At 40.0% G+C, this 17,184-nt stretch overlaps 1 protein-coding gene across 1 annotated transcript in view; it reads left to right on the top strand.

Annotated features, from left to right (window-relative positions):
* Window positions 1-16,866, top strand: part of LOC134351957 (putative sodium-coupled neutral amino acid transporter 10) — a 97,241-nt gene extending 80,375 nt beyond the window's left edge. The window contains exons 9-12 of the mRNA XM_063058924.1: window positions 7,566-7,677; window positions 9,595-9,701; window positions 14,428-14,575; window positions 16,781-16,866. Of these exons, the coding sequence (XP_062914994.1) occupies window positions 7,566-7,677; window positions 9,595-9,701; window positions 14,428-14,575; window positions 16,781-16,821 (408 nt within the window). The 3' untranslated portion in view covers window positions 16,822-16,866. The remainder of the gene's footprint in view (window positions 1-7,565; window positions 7,678-9,594; window positions 9,702-14,427; window positions 14,576-16,780) is intronic.
* The last annotated feature ends 318 nt before the right edge of the window (window positions 16,867-17,184 follow it).

Genomic DNA, 17,184 nt, shown 5'->3' with positions numbered 1-17,184 from the left:
AGTTCCTCCTAATCTCTGTCCTAAATCTACTCCCACAAATCTTGAGGCTATGTCCCCTAGTTCTAGTCTCACCTACCAGTGGAAACAACTTTCCTGCCTCTATCTTATCTACCTCTTTCATAATTTTATATGTTTCTATAAGGATCTCCTCTCATCCTTCTGACTTCCAGCAAATACAGTCACAGGTGACTCAATCTCTCCTCATAATCTAACCCCCTCATCTCTGGAATCAACTTGGTGAACCTCCTCTTCACCGCCTCCAAAGCCAGTATATCCTTCCTCAAATAAGGAGACCAGAGCTGCATGCAGTAATCTTATGTTCTTGTATTCTGTTCCTCCCTTTATGATCTGATCTCTCCTCTTGGTTTCCTCATCCATAACATTATCTGACAAATTCTGCATTTTCAATTGACTCCTTTCTTTTTGGCCTTCTATTCATCCAACTGAGCTTTGGTCTTTGCATCTACTTTTACAAGTAGCTTTTTGGCCCCCACTTGATGTTCATGCAATAACTTTAATGCACGCAGAGTAGATTCTGGTTCTTTATACTTTAAAAAGCCAAATACTTGCAACTTTCCTGAAGCTCCTTGAACTCTCTCCCAGCTTAAAACCAAGTTACATTTTGCAAGTTGCCTGGTTAACATATCAGAAGCTTTCTCAGGTATTTTGCCTACAAAAACTGTTGTAGCCAGACCACTGCTTTCATCACTTTCACGCTACCTCTGAGAAGCATGGTCCTTCCTTGGTCCAATATGCTTTCCAACTTGAGGCACAAGGGCTTGCACCATCAGCTGCTTGCTCTCTGTTGGGGAATGGTTCATGGTATACAGCATGGAGAGAGCTGTGGCATCATCCAGTACCTTAATTAGCTTTCAGTTTACTCAATTGCAGGGGATGTGCATGTATTTTGTGGATGGATTTCAAATCAATTTGTAGTTGTCTCATCCACTCATGGCCCTTCTGTTTTCACCACATACAACCCCATTGTGGCTTGTCATTCCCACAGGAGTTATCTTTTCTCCAATATAAGTTCTTAGTTAGATATCTACAAGCTTCAGTGTAGTATCTTTGAAGTGCCACTCAAACTCATTTTGTGGAATGACAGAAACAGCTGAGCCAGTGTAGAAATTCCATTTTAAATAAGTTACCGTTCACTTCTGGTGTAAGCCATATTGCTCATCTATTGTTAATTTTCATATTGTAAATCTTAAGGTTACCCAGACATTGCAATTTTGTTCGAATTCACTTTCATTCCTGGCTGCAACTCAATTGTGTCTCTGTCTGCTGTCTCCACTGATACAGCTATTTTAACTGCTCTTTTAAATGTAAGTTGTGCGTCATTTAGGAGCCATATTTGAATGCTTTCTTGTATGATTTCACAAACTAAACAATCTCTCAGTGCATCATTAAGCCCCTTTTTGAACTAACTTCTTCAGTTCAGCCACATAAGCCGAAATTGGCCCCCGCCATCCTTTTGATTCTGTTTTTGAAATCTAAGGTGTTCTGCAGTAAAATATGGTTTCAGTTCTAAATCACAAACAAGAGAAAATCTGCAGATGTTGGAAATCTGAGCAACACACATAAGATGCTGAAGGAACTCAGCAGACCAGGCAGCATCTATGGAAAAATGTACAGATGACGTTTCAGCCCGAAACCTTTCAGCAGAACTCTGTTCTAAATGTTCTTGCATTACTTAATTTCAGCTGGTTTTCTTGGAACAGTCAAACCTCTGAGCAAACTGAATGCCTTTAAATCTAATGCAATCAGAAAAATTGGTATTTGTTTCTCATTGGTTGTTCCATTTTCTTTAAAGCACTTCTCAAACAGTTCCATATACAATATTCAGTTATCTGTTGTGTAATCAAACACATCAATCTTTCCAATGTAGCCAACTTTCCTGCTCTTTTAAAACAGTGATTATTATCACCCAATGCTCACTGTTTATGAATCTTTGAATTCTTCTGTTTTCTGCCTTAAAAAAATTGACTGTACCTCATTCCTCCTTCCGAAGAAACACATGCTGTGCTGCTTTTTTTTTTTAGCTTGAATGTCTTGCTGTGCTTTTTTAAAAACTCTAACATCTCACTGTGCTTCAATAGGTAGGGAGTCTTCTCGGGTATATTTAAAACTTTCTCATCACCACTGTTACTCATAAAAAATAATTGAAAGGAAACATGAAGCTGAGAATGTGAGGCTAACTTCGTTTTTACTTTAAGTGATGCCCGTGCATATATAATACGTGGTGACGTGATAACATACGCCATTTATGTACCTTTACACGCAACTCATAATGAAACGTTTAAACAAGAATGCTTCGTCCAACAATTTATTTACAACATTACTCAAATATCACTGAAATATTAAATGCACAACCATTCTAACCTTATTCAGACTTAAGCCATCACAAACCAAAACATCATTACAATAGTCACAAATAACAAAAAGGCAATCAAATCAGACACTTTTTGAATAAACTATAACTTTGACTTAATTGATGCTATCCTAGAGCTGGAAAACCAAGCCAGTGCTTTCACTGAAATTAGCCAAATAGCTTAATTTGTAAAAATATTTTGTAAATGTGTGAGTTTGACCGGACTGATGGGACCTGCCTTATTCAGGACTGACTGACTTCCAGATGGAAATAGCACAACGTGCTTCTGTGTCTGGAAGAAATATGAAGCATAGAGCAATTATTTCTGCTCCTGACAGGTGTGTGTGTGTGTGTGTGTGTGTGTGTGTGTGTGTGTGTGTGTGTGTTTGTTTGTTTGTTTGCCACTGGGCTCTGATACCCTACACTCAAACGCACTTATGCTGAAAGTTCTCACAAACCAAAGGAGGATTGCTTCAAGAAGGTGCTCTAGTGTATCAGTATAAGTGGAAATAGACCTTTAGTAATCTTGTACAAAAATGAAGGCAAGCAAACATTCCCACTAATTAACTCTCCTTGACATGTCAGCATGGATATGGATAGAGATTGCATTAGAAATCATTTCAACTGCCAGGCTACACACTAAAAAGAAAAGAAAATGACATTAATTCTGTGCAGATTAAAAACAATTCGCATAAATATATATTTAAAAAAATAAAATTGAATATAAAATAATGATGAACTTCCTCACTGAGCTCAACCAAAGTTGTGGTTGCCTGAACTGATAGTTGAGAATCTCCAGGCTGTAGTGAGGGTCTTGCTTTCATCAACTGCCTACTTGTTAGGTCCACACTTACCTCAATGGAAAATCTGTCTTGTAGAAACCATTAACCTATCCTTCTAGGTATAAATTGCATTATGTGATGGGCCAGGACATGTTCCCCATGCAGAACTGCTGAAAAAAGACCTTGACAGAAACCAAAGCCTTATCTGTAGACACAAAACACAACTTCTTTAAAACATTTCATTTCTTTTACAGATGATTAAAGAAGGTAAAAGATATTAAAAGATATATATATATATATATATATATATTTGTAATTTATTTTTTATTGAATTTCATCATAAGTAAAGAATTCAAAATTATTTAACTTATCTAGAAATCGCTAAGCTCCTGTGTTCCTTCCAGTAAAATAAATGTGATTATTTGTATCTGCACCTAATGTAATCTACTGCAGGTTCGGAAGTCACATTCCCTATGATAGGCACCAGAGAACTTATGAAAGTCTGTGCTCCTTCAATGAACTGCGTAGGTTCACATAGCAGTCCTGAAATTTCTCAGTTATTTGAGGCTATTTGGCAGCCCCAGGCATTTAGGGGCAGTTGATGCTTTGTTGATTAATATGCTCAAGAATTAGATCCGTGTTTTTTTAGACTTCAAGGAAACCAACCATGATCAAGCAGAAAAGTGGAATTTGTGTTGGGGCTGTTTCTGGACTTATTAAATAGAAGATCAGGTTTGAAGAACCCTGAAATAGTGAGGATGTTTTAGACTAAAGAGTTTACCAAGAAACTAAACCACGTTGTTACATTCCATTGATTAGTTTCTCATAGCCTGTATTATGTCACTACAGGGTAAGTCTTATTAGAGAGATAAAATTTTCCAAGTTTACAGAAAACAATGTCATGGAAATAGTGAAGATGGCAAAGTAAATGAGAATGTCAGCCACAATTTTTAAAGGCGTACATACTGGAACTCAAAAGTGAAATATTTAATATTGCATATTCAAGAATGAAGACACACATTGGAAAATCTATGCAATCTAGTTGCAATCTAAACAAAATGCTTGAAGAAATCAGGTGATCAGAAAGCATCTACGAAGGAGAAAAAACAACTGGTGTTTTGCGCCTAGACCCATCAAGGAGTGGAAAGGAAGGGGCAGACGCCATAATAAGGTGGAGAGAGGGAAAGAGTACAAACTGGCAGGTGATCTTTGGTTTCAGATGAAACGGGGAGGGCAGATGAAATCAGAGCTAAATGGAAGAGATAAATGGCTGAAGATGAAGGAACCTAATAGGAGAGAACAATGGACCACAGAAGAAAAGGAAAGTGGAGAGGAACCAGAGGGAAGGGAGGAGAAGAGAAAGAGTGAGATGTAACCAGAATGGAGAATGGAAAAAGAGCAAAGGGGGAAGAGAAGAAATCACCAAACATTGGAGAAATTGATATTAAAGCCTTCAGGTTGGAGGTCACACAGACAGAATATGAGGTGTTTCTCCTCCAACCTGAGTTCAGCCTTATACTGGCAGTAGAGGAGACCCAACACAGATTGGGGTACTGCTTTGTTGAGCACCTTTTGCTCTGTCTGCCACAAAAGGCAGGATCTCAAACTTCTCAAACTTCCGCTAATGCCCCATCTCCCCCAGTACCCCATCCGTTATTTATTTATATACACACATTCTTTTTCTCTCTCTCCTTTTTCTCCCTCTGTCCCCCTCACTATACCTCTTCCCCATCCTCAGGGGTTTCGCCACTCCCTCTTTTCTTTCTCCCTAGGCCTCCTGTCCCATGATCCTCTCATATCTCTTTTGCCAATCAACTGTCCAGCTCTTGGCTCCATCCCTCCCCCTCCTGTCTTCTCCTAAAATTTTGGATCTTCCCTTCCCCCTCCCACTTTCAAATCTCTTACTAACTCTTCTTTCAGTTTGTCCGGACAAAGGATCTTGGCCCGAAACATCGACTGTACCTCTTCCTAGAGATGCTGCCTGGCCTGCTGCGTTCACCAGCAACTTTGATGTGTGTGGCTTGAATTTCCAGCATCTGCAGATTTCCTCGTGTTTGCATATCTCCTTGTGGCTACCGTTTCAATTCAACTTCGCATCCCCACTCTGACATGTCTGCTTTCAGTATCTGCAGAATCTTTTGCGTTCATCTACAATCTAATTTATGTATTGTAATTTGGGAGAAAGTAGCCATTTTTAGTTATAAAGGAAACCAAAATAAACCAAAAATTACTAGATTGTAACACATTGGGTGATGCATTACCAATCCACAAAAAGTTGATGTTATTCAGACACATTCTCTCTCACATAAGAATCAGAATCAGGTTTAATATCACCAGCATATGTTATGAAATTTATTTACTTCTTTGAGTATATAATGAGTGCAGTGGATAGAGGGGAACAGATGGATGTTATTTACTTGGATTCCCGGAAGACGTTCACGAAGGTGCTACATAAAAGACATCCATAAGATAAGGATGTTTAGAGTTGGGGTGATGTATTAGCATGGGCAGAGGATTGGTTAACCAATAGAAAGCAGAGAGGTGAGATACATGGATGTTTCCCTGGTTGTGCAATCAGTGTTGAGTGGTGTACCGCAGGGGTCGGTGCTGGGCCCTCAACTGTTCACAATATACATTAACGATCTGGACGAGGGGATAGAATGTAGTGTATCTGATTTTGCTGCTGATAATAAATTGAGTTGAAAAGCAAATTGCGCAGAGGATACGGAGAGTCTGCAGAAAGATATAGATAGGTTAAGTGAGTGGGCAAGGGTCTGGCAGATGGAGTACAATGTTGGTGAATGCATTGTCATCCACTTTGGAAGGAAATATGGAAGATCAGATTATTATTTGAATGGTAAGGTGAGGCCGCACCTGGAATAATGCCTGCAGTTCTGGTCTTCTTACTTGAAGAAGGATATACAGGCTTTGGAGGTGGCGCAGGTGAGGTTCACCAGGTTGATTCCAGAGATGAGGGGGTTAGACTATGAGATGAAATTTAATTGTCTGGGACTGTACTCGCTGGAATTCAGAAGAATGAGAGAAGATCTTATCAAAACATATACAATTATGAAAGGGATAGATAAGATAGAGACAGCAAAGTCATTTCCACAGGTAGGTGAGACTAGAACTAGGGAACATAGCCTCAAGATTCTGGAGATGAGGAGGAACTGTTTTTCCCAAAGTGTTGTGAATCTTTGGAATTCTCTGCCCAATGAAGCAGTGAAAGCTAACTCAGTAAGTATAATTAAGACAAGTTTGGATAGATTTTTGCATAGTAGTCAAATTAAGAGTTATGGGGAAGAGGCAGATAGCTGAAGATTAGTCCATGGTCAGATCAGCCATGATCTTATTGAATGGCGAAGCAGGCTTGACTGGCCAGATGGCTTACTCCTGCTCCTATTTCCTATGTTCTAAAATGGAATTACAGTGAGTATATGTATGCTTATTAAATAGTTAAGTTAAAATAAGTAGCGCAAAACCAGAAATAAATTTAAAGAAAACAGTGAGGTAGTGTTCATGGTTTCAATGTCCATTCAGAAATCGGATGGCAAAGGGGAAGATGACTCATTGAGTGTGTGTCTTCAGGCTTCTGTACCTCCTTCTTGACAGTAACAATGAGAAAAGGGCATGTCCTGGGTGGTGGGGGTTCCTTACGATGGACGCTGCCTTCCTGAGGTACTGCTCCTTGAAGATGCCTTGGATACTGTGGTGGCTAGTACCCATGATGGAGCTGACTGATCTAACAACTTTCCGCAACTTGCTTCAATCCTGTGCAGTAGCCCTCCCATATCATACGGTATGATATGTTAGAATTACTTTCCACGGTACATCTGTAGAAGTTTTCAAGTGTTTTAGGTGACAAACTAAACCTCCAAAAACTCATAATGGAATATAACCACTGTCTTGCCTTCTTTATTGCTGCATCAATATGTTCTGTGGGCATGTGACCAAGTGGTTAAGACGTTCCTCTAGTGATCTCAAAGTCGCTAGTTCGAGCCTCAGCTGTGGCAGCGTGGTTGTGTCCTTGAGTAAGACATGTAATCACACATTGCTCTAGTCTGTGCAAGGAGTGGCGCCCCACACAGACTTCCAATCTGCGCCTTGTAAGGCATGAAAATGCCCGACACAGTTCTCAAGGTCTGAGTCGACATTCCCTCCCAATATCTTTCAGTCAGGTTAGGTTCTCAGAGATACTGTATTGACACCCAGCAATTTGAAATTGCTCACTCTCTCCGATTCTAATCCCTCTACGAGGATTGGGTTGTGAACAGCCTCCTATGACGAACACATGTCCTAGATATTATACTACATGTGTCGTGCTTCATTCAGCTTCTGAATGTGTTAGAAATTTTGCCAAATATTTTTGATAGCAGAGGTAATTATTAATGATATCTTTACATATTTTACAGGAGGAGGATGGCATATTCTCAGTGAGTGGTGAAATGACCTTTCATCGACATGTCATTATTACCGTGCTGATTATTTACTGCACAATGTTAATGGGTGTCCTGGTGCCAAATGGTATGTATTGCAGTACTATGAAAACTAAAGCCATTAGTAGAAGCATGTTTTATGTATTTTTTTTCCTCTTTAAGGCAATCTCTCTCTTCTTGTACATCTTTGCTTCTTGGCGTTAGCTATGGTTCACATGGTGATATGCTTACCTCCTGAATTAATAGGTGTTTAGTTCAAAACGCACTTCAGAGATTTTCACACAGGGTTATAAGCTGGTGCTCCAGGAGGATGCAGTGCTGTTGGGCATGCTGTCTTTTGGATATGGTATTAAATAGAGTCACTTTAGCACTTTAGGTAAATGTAGATGAAGATCACATGAAATTATTTTGAAGAAGAGTAGAGGCTTATCTCTGGAGTCCAGATCAATAATTATTACTCAGTCAATACCACACAAACAAATGACCTTGTTATGGTACCATTAAATTGACGTTAGCAATACTTGCTGTATGTATGTTGACTGTTACATTTCCTTTATTACACCAGTGACTGCATGCAAGAGAACTGGGGCTATGGGGTACCATAAAAAGCTTTGCCAATGCCACTCCTTTCTGCATTATTTTTGTGATTTCTTCTCTCAGGAATATTGAAATACTGGAGGGGTTAGGGGGTTGTAAGGTCAGATTTAAAGGCAGAGCCAGCTGTATTGGAATAAATATCAGACTAGAGTGTGGAGGGTGAACAAAACAAAAAAAGGCAGTTACCAGACAATCTGTTTCCAGTAATGTTCATTGAGGGACATAGCTATAGGCAGGGAGACTGGGGATAATTCCTATACATTTCTTCTAAGGGATCTTTAGGATGTTTCTGATAGATCGGAGAGATCCTTGGTTCAATGTCTCAACTGAAAGGGCTCTGAGGGTATGACATTCCCTCACAACATCAGAGTGATTGAATGTGGTAATTGGTTGTAGAGGCTGAATTTTACTGCAGCTGGATTATTAGGAGCTGCAGATCCCCTGATAAATCTCATATATACATTTTATCATAAGCACTGGTCCCAGTCAAGTGTGGCAGAGGATAAATAAAAGAGGTTGTGGTGGCTTTGCAAAATAAGGTGAAAATGCTTCATGTTTCATTGTAAAACAAGAGAAAGTCTGCAGATGCTGGAAATGCAAGCAATGCACACAAAATGCTGGAGGAACTTCATGATGAAGGGTCTCGGCCCGAAACACTGGCTATACTCTTTTCCACTAATGCTGCGTGGCCTGCTGAGTTCCTCCAGCATTTTGTGTGAGTTGCACATTTCATTGTTATTGCTTTACTGTGTTCTTTGGCGAATGATCTACCTCATGAGCCGCTGGTATGTGTTGTGTCACTTTTGAAAGTCGTGGCGATCATGACTTAACTTGTGCCAAGTCTAGAACCTTGAAATGGCAAGGATTTATGTCTGTCCCTTAGGCTGCATGCCAATTGGCAGTGCATATGTACAATAATAATTTGTTGTTCAAGGCCTCATGGTGGAAGTTGTCTTTGATCCTCAATGCAAGAGAAATATGACAAAAGGGGGGGCGGGTATGGGGATGAAATACATTTGTTTTTTTCATCAAGTTACTTGCCATGGTCAGGAATGCACTGACTGAGAAAACACAGGAAGCGAATAATAACTTTAAAAAGTGAAGTGGATAATTAAATAATATATTTATGATAAAAGAGAAGAGCTGTGGGACGAACTGGGCTGTTATTTCATCCAGCTGGCATTGGCACAGTGGACTGTTTGTTATCCTTGCCTGTCTTCTGATTCTGTTGAAGTCCAATGTGTGATAACGGCCCTTCCTTTTCCGTCCTTGTGAAGCTTGTGCCAACAAAGCTTGAAATTATATCACAGGCAGCAGGAAGGTTAGGAACGAGAGTAATCTCCAGCCTGTTGGCTACTGATAGATTTCTGCTCATTCCCCTGATTGTGGTTTCTGTTCGGTGTTTCAGTGCAGACTGTGTTGGCAGTAATGGGAACCACCATGGGGAGTATCATCTGTTTTATTTGTCCATCTGTGATTTATGCAAAACTACATAAAGACACCTTCAAAGGAAGAGTAAGTATGGTCTTTTTTCCGTCAGTAATAGTTCATATTTACTTTAGCAGAGCTTCTGTTGGAGGTCCACAGTTAGTCAAAGAGGCAAGTTCTGCCTAAAAAGGGAAATGAAGAGGGGACATGCAGATTATGCCCTCCAATAATTCACCCAATACATCTTCAGTGGCATAAAAATGAGACTTCCATATAAGGATGTGAATGATATTTAAACATAGCTTTGTATATCATAAAGGTAGTTCTTGCTTTTCCTTATCTTTAAGCACAACTATGCAACAGTTCTTTGTGACTGGGGCATACTGACAGAAGATGGAAGGCAGATCAAGGAAGCCTTACTTCTTCCAGATCTCTTGGGAAAGTGGAGGGAGTTAATGAACATTAATCAGCTTTTGGCTAGATTTTTGGCCCACCTCTTAGTACATTTCACATCACTTATTGAGGTTCCAAAGTAGGAACGTTGAAGGTTGACCAAAACATATGCTTTTTCATGTTTTAACCAAAACTCTACAGTTTCTCTGCATAATAGTGGCCTGGAATCTTTTATATTCAACTAAGCGAGCAGATCGACACTTCATTTCACATCTCATGCAGAGCACAACATCTCCAACAGCTCAGTATTCTCCAAGTTTCTCTATATTGAAGTGTCTGGCACCTCATGCCTCAGAGGCTCTGCTTGAAAACTCAGATTACCTCTAGAGTTCTAGGGGTTGGCCTTCAGACTTTCAGCAACTGTACAGTAAAAAAGAAATTACAGCTATTTTCCAAGAAAACCATTTAAGACATTTAAGAATTTCCAATTAGTAGTAAGAAAGTTGCAAGGATTGAGAATGGAATCTAGTGAGCAGAGATAAAGAGAGCAAGATTGAAGGAAGGAGGGAGGAAGGGAGGGAGAGAAAGGATAAAGGGAAGGGAATTTCCATTAAAGATTAGGGCTAGAGGATGAGAGATTGGAAGGAAGGTTGAGGGAGAGGGAGAAGAACAAGCTGGCAGGTGATGGGTGAGACCAGGTGAAGGGAGAGGTGGGTTGAAGTAAAAAGCTGGAAGAGGATACGTGGAAGAGGCTGAAGAAGAACGAATCTAATAAGAAAGAACAATGGGCCACGGAAGTAAGGGAAAGAGGAGGGAAACCAAACGGAGGTTACAGGAGGTAAGAAGAGAAACAGGTCTTGGCTGAAGTCATGAGTAATCCTAAGGTCAAGGAAATAAGCTTTAATTGAGCACCACCATTAGGAGCCTCTGTAGATCAGCAAAGACTAGAATGATGGGTGAATAGGAGATTGCAGAATAGATATAAGAAAGAAACTTTCAGATGAGCTAAAGTTTGTGAATGATTCAAGATGGTAATCTAGATGAGAAAGCTTGGAATAGAAAGTCATATATCTATTAGAGCAGAAAGGATATGGACTCAAAAGTACAGCTTATGGCCAGACAAATGTCCTGCAAGCATTGTTGCTGGGATCTCTGCTGTTTGTAATGAATGTGAAAGTCCTGGTCTTGGAATTGCAAGGCAAGATCAGTAAGTTTGTGGATGGACATGAAGATTACCCAAGTTGTTGATCATACAGAAAGTAGTCTTAGGCTGCAGAGATTTATCAAGATATTGGTAAAATGGGCTGAAAAAAGATAAATGTAATGATGAAATTTAATCCAGACAAATCTGATGTATTTTGGGAATAATAATGAGGCTAGGAATAATGTATGGCAGAGTCCTTGGGAATATTGAGGAACAGACAGACCTTGCAGTAGAAGTGCATAGATTCTAGAAGATGGCAACATAAGTAAATAATCCAGTCGGAAAGGCACAGAAGATACAGAAACAGGGAGGCTATGTTCCAAATTTATAAAACCTTGGTCAAGCCTCAGCAAGAGAACTAAGTGCATTGCAGTTCGAGTCACTATGACATTGTAACGTTGGAAAGGGTTGAGAGGAGATTCTCCAGGACTTTACATGGATGGTGTAATTTAGTTCTGAGGACAGAATGGAGTCTCTAGGTCTGTTCTTGCTGGAATGTCGATAAGTTAGGGGAGGACATGATCAAGGAGAAGCTGATCCTTGTGTTACAAGGGGTATTGTGTTTGTCAAAAACGGTCAATATCATGATTTTCCATAACGTGAAGTGACATCATTTGCACATGCGTCAAGAAATACGAGTTGAAAAAACACCTTTGGAGGCTACTCATTTAAATTCAACTTCCCATTCCCATTCCGACATACCAGTCCATGGCCTCCTCTACTGCCATGATGAGGCTAAGTTCAGGCTGGAGAAGCAATGCCTCATATTTCGACTGGGTAGCCTCCAACCTGATGGCATGAACATCAATTTCTGCAACTGCCAGCAATTTCTCCCCCTTCATTCCTTCTCTCTTTTCCTATTCTCCATTCTGACTTCCCTCTTGCCCCCTTCTCTTCTCCTCACTTGCCCATCACCTCCCTTCCGCCTTCCTTTTCTTCCATGGTGAGCTGTCCTTTCTTTTAGACTCCTTCTCCTTTAGCTCTTTGCCTCTTCTACATATCACCACCCAGCTTCTTAATACATCCCACCCTCCCCTACCCACCCACCTTCCCCCTCACCTGGTCTGCCAGCTTGAATTCCTCTCCCTCTCCCTACCCTCTTACTTTAGCTTCTGCCCCCTTCACTTCCACTCCTGATGAAGAGTCTTGGCCCAAAATGTCAGCTGTTTATTCCCTTCCATAGATGCTGCATGATTTATTGAAGTTCCTCCAGCAATTCGAGTATGTTACTCAAGATCTCCAACACTTGCAGAAGCTCTTGTATTTGTGTTGTTGAGTAATAATTAATTTTGTTGCATTTATTTACTATTTTTTCACAAAATTTCTGTGATTGTGTCTTTTATTCTCTATCCTAAATATTTTGGGAATGATTTGTAGTTTATTTAGAGATACAGAGTGGAACGGGTCTTCCAGCCCTATGAGCTGCCCCATCCAGCCACCCGCTTATTTAACGCTAGGCTCATCACAGGATAATTTACAATGATCAATTAATCTGCTAACCGTTACATCTTTTGAATGTGTGAGGAAACCGGAGAACCCAGGGGAAATCAACAGGAAGATCATACAAACTTCTTCCAGAATTGAACTCCAATCTCCGATTACGCAAGCTGTAATACCATCACGCTAACCGCCATGCTGCCACGTGCCCTTTGTGAATTATGTAAGGGTGAAATTCCGTTACGCAAGTGCCTGTAACATATGTAAAATTATGGGTAGTGTGTAGAAAACTTCCCCATATCAGAAGATAAAACCAGGGGTTGTGCATTTGGATAAAGTGGAAGAGATTGAGATGAGATATAAAAGCACCTAGAGAGTGGAAAAGTTTTGGAATGCACTGTCTGAGTAAGTGGTTAAATCGGGTCACTGGCACTGTTTGGCAAGTGTCTAGGCAAGTACTTGAATTGCTTAAGCATAGAGGGGCTTGGAGTTGAAAGGGTCTCCACTGGCCAATGTTGGTACAAGATCCCATGCTATCTAATTCTCTAACTCTATAACTCTATGATAAGTGAAGTTGTAAGCAGTCTCACTCGGCCAGGTTGGATAATGAAGTTGAACTTAATGAATTCCAGACTCATTACTATTTTAAGGCTAGAGATTACAAAGGCATTTTGATAGAACAAAGATAGTGGAGAGTCTGAGAAGGCAAGCAAAGAGGCAAGGTGAAATTGTGCACTATGTTCATGTTTCCAAGAGCTGACCTGAGAGTGAAGGTGAACACAGCAAATATACCATCTTTCAGCATTCCCTAAGTTATAATATGAAGGTAGCAAAAGAAGACTGCAATGGAGATGTCTGACACTAAATGGACATAAAAGTGGAAGTTTCTGAGGGCAATCTACTGCTTGGACAATGGAAGAGTACCTTTGGAAGAGAACAACGTGGCATTCAAGGTGAAGATTGTGGATACAGTATATCAAAGAGAGTGAGATTCTTTACCAATTGTTTGTAAATGGAATGAAGAGAGATTTTTCCTTCATTTATGTTCATGGAAATTGAATAATGACAAATGCAGTAAATGTTAATGCATTTGGTATTTGGTGTAAGGTTTATGTTCATTGGAAAAGAAAGTTCACACTGGGGAAAGGCCCTCATGGTTGCACCAGCATTTTTCCAGCTCAGATATTGCATGCAAAAAGTATGGGGAAGATAGTTAACCCCAAACTCAAAGAACATACCCTGATGTCCCAGCATAATGATTCCTTCATGCAATCTCTCCAAATAGTAAATTGTATACAATATTAGACTTTGAATAATCCTAGATTACTTCTAGCATTGATACTATATATTGATTGGAGACTTTTCAGGGCATTGCCAATGGTGTAGACCTGTTAGGCTGCAAAGGTGGAATCTGTGGTGTGTGCATGTAATATAGTGCTTCTGTGTCACTTTTCCAAAATCCTCTACTGGACAGGAAGACATCAGCAGAATACTCAGGGGTGATTGGTGGGCTGGAAGTTTCACTTGATAAGAAAATGCATCTCACTTAATATCCTAATATCCAGAGTAGAAATGTTTTAACTTGCCTCAGTAATGGCATGATCTGTTCAATGCTTCAATATTTACGGACTGTACTCCAAAACAATATCCTCAAGCTCAGTGCAGTGCATAGTTCTGAAAAAAAAAAGTCATGGAAATCAGAAATCAATGTTCAGTTTGAAGTACTTGAACAGATATCAATGCGATTGGAAGTGCCTTAATTATAACCTGGTCTTACAGATAATTTTGGGAGTGGGAATCATGTTCCTGTTCATCCGTACATCCAGTATGTCTGATTTTACCACATCCGAATTATCCCTGCAACCAGTTCGTAAATCCATTGTGGCTGAAGGAACAAGAGGTATAAAACTAACAAACATGACTGAAGGTAAGATTACTGTTCAGTTTTTCGTGCTGGTTCCATTTGGAGGTGTTTCTGTAAAATCAATTAGTAAACGCAAGTTTAAATGAAAAACTCCAGATGTTGGGAAGTTGTGACTTTTGGAAGCCCTGTCACTATATACTGCCCGCCAATGAACAGTAATCTAAACTGCTGCCTGACTCAAATTACAGGGCCATTTAAAAGAAAATTTTAGAAGTTGCAGATGCCGGAAATATGAAATAAAAACAGAAAATATTGGAAATACTCAACAGTTCAGACGGCATCTGTTGAAAGAGAATACTTAAAATGATCTCTTGGCATTACTGGCAAAGCCGTAATTATCGGAGACACAAGAAATTGCAGACGCTCGAGTCTGGAGCAACAAGCAATGTACTAGAGGAACTCAACTTGTCATGCAGCATCTGTTGGATGAAAGAAGTTATCAGCGTTTTGAGTCGAAACCTGCTAAGTTCTTCCAGCATATTGTGTGATGCTGAATTTATTGTGCACCCATGTGTGCTCTACTGACATTTATATCCAATCACACAGCTTCAAATTGCATTTATATCTCAGCCAGACTTCATAGTGACTGAACTAATGTTTAAGTTCTACAACTTTCATTGTAATTTTCCACTGCTGATGACCAATAGCAAAATTTCATTTGCAACCAGCCACAGTAGGAGTTTTGCAACCAGCCACAGTTGGGCTCATGGCCTCTGGGTTGTGGTTCCCCATTATAATCATAGGATTTTATAACCATACACAAGATCAGCTCCTTCCCAAGTCATCACACACCCTCCAGTTTGAAGAGTCAAGGTGCTCAGTGAATAGACAATGAGGATAGAGTCCACGAAGATTAGTTCCAATTCACGCTTAACTACTCCAGTGGGTCTATGCCTACTGCTCAGAATAGGAATGGCCAAACAGATTAATAATGGAAAAGGAAACAGATCTGGAGAGAAAGAGGACAAACTATTTTTCCTGAATGCACTGAACCTCATGGACAATTAGTTCTCCAAACTCCTGTTGCCAACAAGGCCTTAACATTACTTATATTATGACCTCCCAACCTTACTGTCTTAGAGCAGTTATCTAATTATTGATGAACTTGATGACATAATGAGGACTTCTATAGAGAATGGTCCCAGCTTGTTTATCCCTAGATTCCATCTGCCAAAGACAAAAATTATTATTTATTGTTGGAGTGCTCAGTGTTACAGATTATTGGATCAGAATTAGTTTGTAAAATAACATTAAAGTGCATATGTTTCATAATATATTTCAATTGTAATATAAGAATTTCCATGGTAAAGATTAATAGAGCTTCATTGAGTAGATCTTTGAAGTGGTTATGGAGTTCAGATGTGTACAGGGGTTTGACTGTTGGACCACATAGAAGTTTGGAATGTTCAGTTCCTGTCCTATGTTCCATTCACCAAAGCAGTCCCATTTTTATTTGAAAACAACAAGAACTATTCTCTTTTTAATCCATTTTCCAAATGACCATTTAATGTTTCCAGCTGGGACATTCAACCATGGTCTGAAAACTGGGGTTGAATTTCTCAGCCAGGTAAGTGATGTATATTCTGAAGACTGAGCTGCTCCTGAACTCAGGTGTTTGCCATTAGAGCAGAGATTCAGGAGGATTTTTACCAAAGCTGTAATGCTGTACGTCAGACATCAGTGCACTAGTGCTCATATTCTCGTCAAGATATATTCTCCAGGTGTTAAAGTTCTGAATTAGCTATGGTACATAAACAGTGTCAAATGGATGAGATTATGTTACAGAGCTGTAACTTGCTTGAGCAATTTAGATGAAATGAAATGGGGCCAAAGTGCAAGTGTGGATTTCAGTCTAAATGGATGGCAGATGTTTGTTTGAATACACCAGTTATCAAGTGTTAAGGAAAGTAAAGTTTGCCACCTGCTCCATGGACTGGTCAGACCATAGTTGCAACTGAACCATAAAGTTTGCACTGCACAATAACAAACTGGTGTTCAGTCAGAATTGCTTGACAATGTTCTTCAAACCTGCATAGTATAACCCATCACCTGCTTCCTATCTTCATCTCCATAGATTCTGCCTGATTTGCTGAGCTCCTCAGCATTTTGTGTGTGTTGCACTTGATTCCCAAAGTATTTTTCAATCCTTTCTAAAAGCCAAAATAGCATCACTTGGTCAACATCTGTCTGTGCTCATTCTCCTTTCAGCCTCACCAGAATCCTATATCCAGAGGGTTGGCATATTGTGATCAGTTTTGGGCCCTAGACCTAAGAAAGGATGGGCTGACACTGGAATGGATCGAGAAGAGGCTTACGAGAATGATCCTGAGAATAAAAGGGTAACACATGAGTTTGATGGCTCTGGGCCTGTACTCACTGCAGTTTAGAAGAATGAGGGGGGGGGGGATCTCATTGAAACCTACCAAATATTGAAAGGCCTGGATAGAGTGGACATGGAGAGGATGTTTCCAACAGCAGAAGACTCTAGAACTAGAGAGCCCAGACTCAAAATAGAAGGACGTCCCTTTAGAACAGAGATGAGGCTGGTGAATTTGTGGAATTAATTGCCACAGATAACTGTGGAGGCCAAGTCAATGTGTATGTTTACTGTG

The sequence above is a fragment of the Mobula hypostoma genome, chromosome 9 (genome assembly GCF_963921235.1).
Source record: "Mobula hypostoma chromosome 9, sMobHyp1.1, whole genome shotgun sequence".
NCBI lineage: Eukaryota > Metazoa > Chordata > Chondrichthyes > Myliobatiformes > Myliobatidae > Mobula > Mobula hypostoma.
This window is presented reverse-complemented; position numbering and strand designations above follow the sequence as displayed.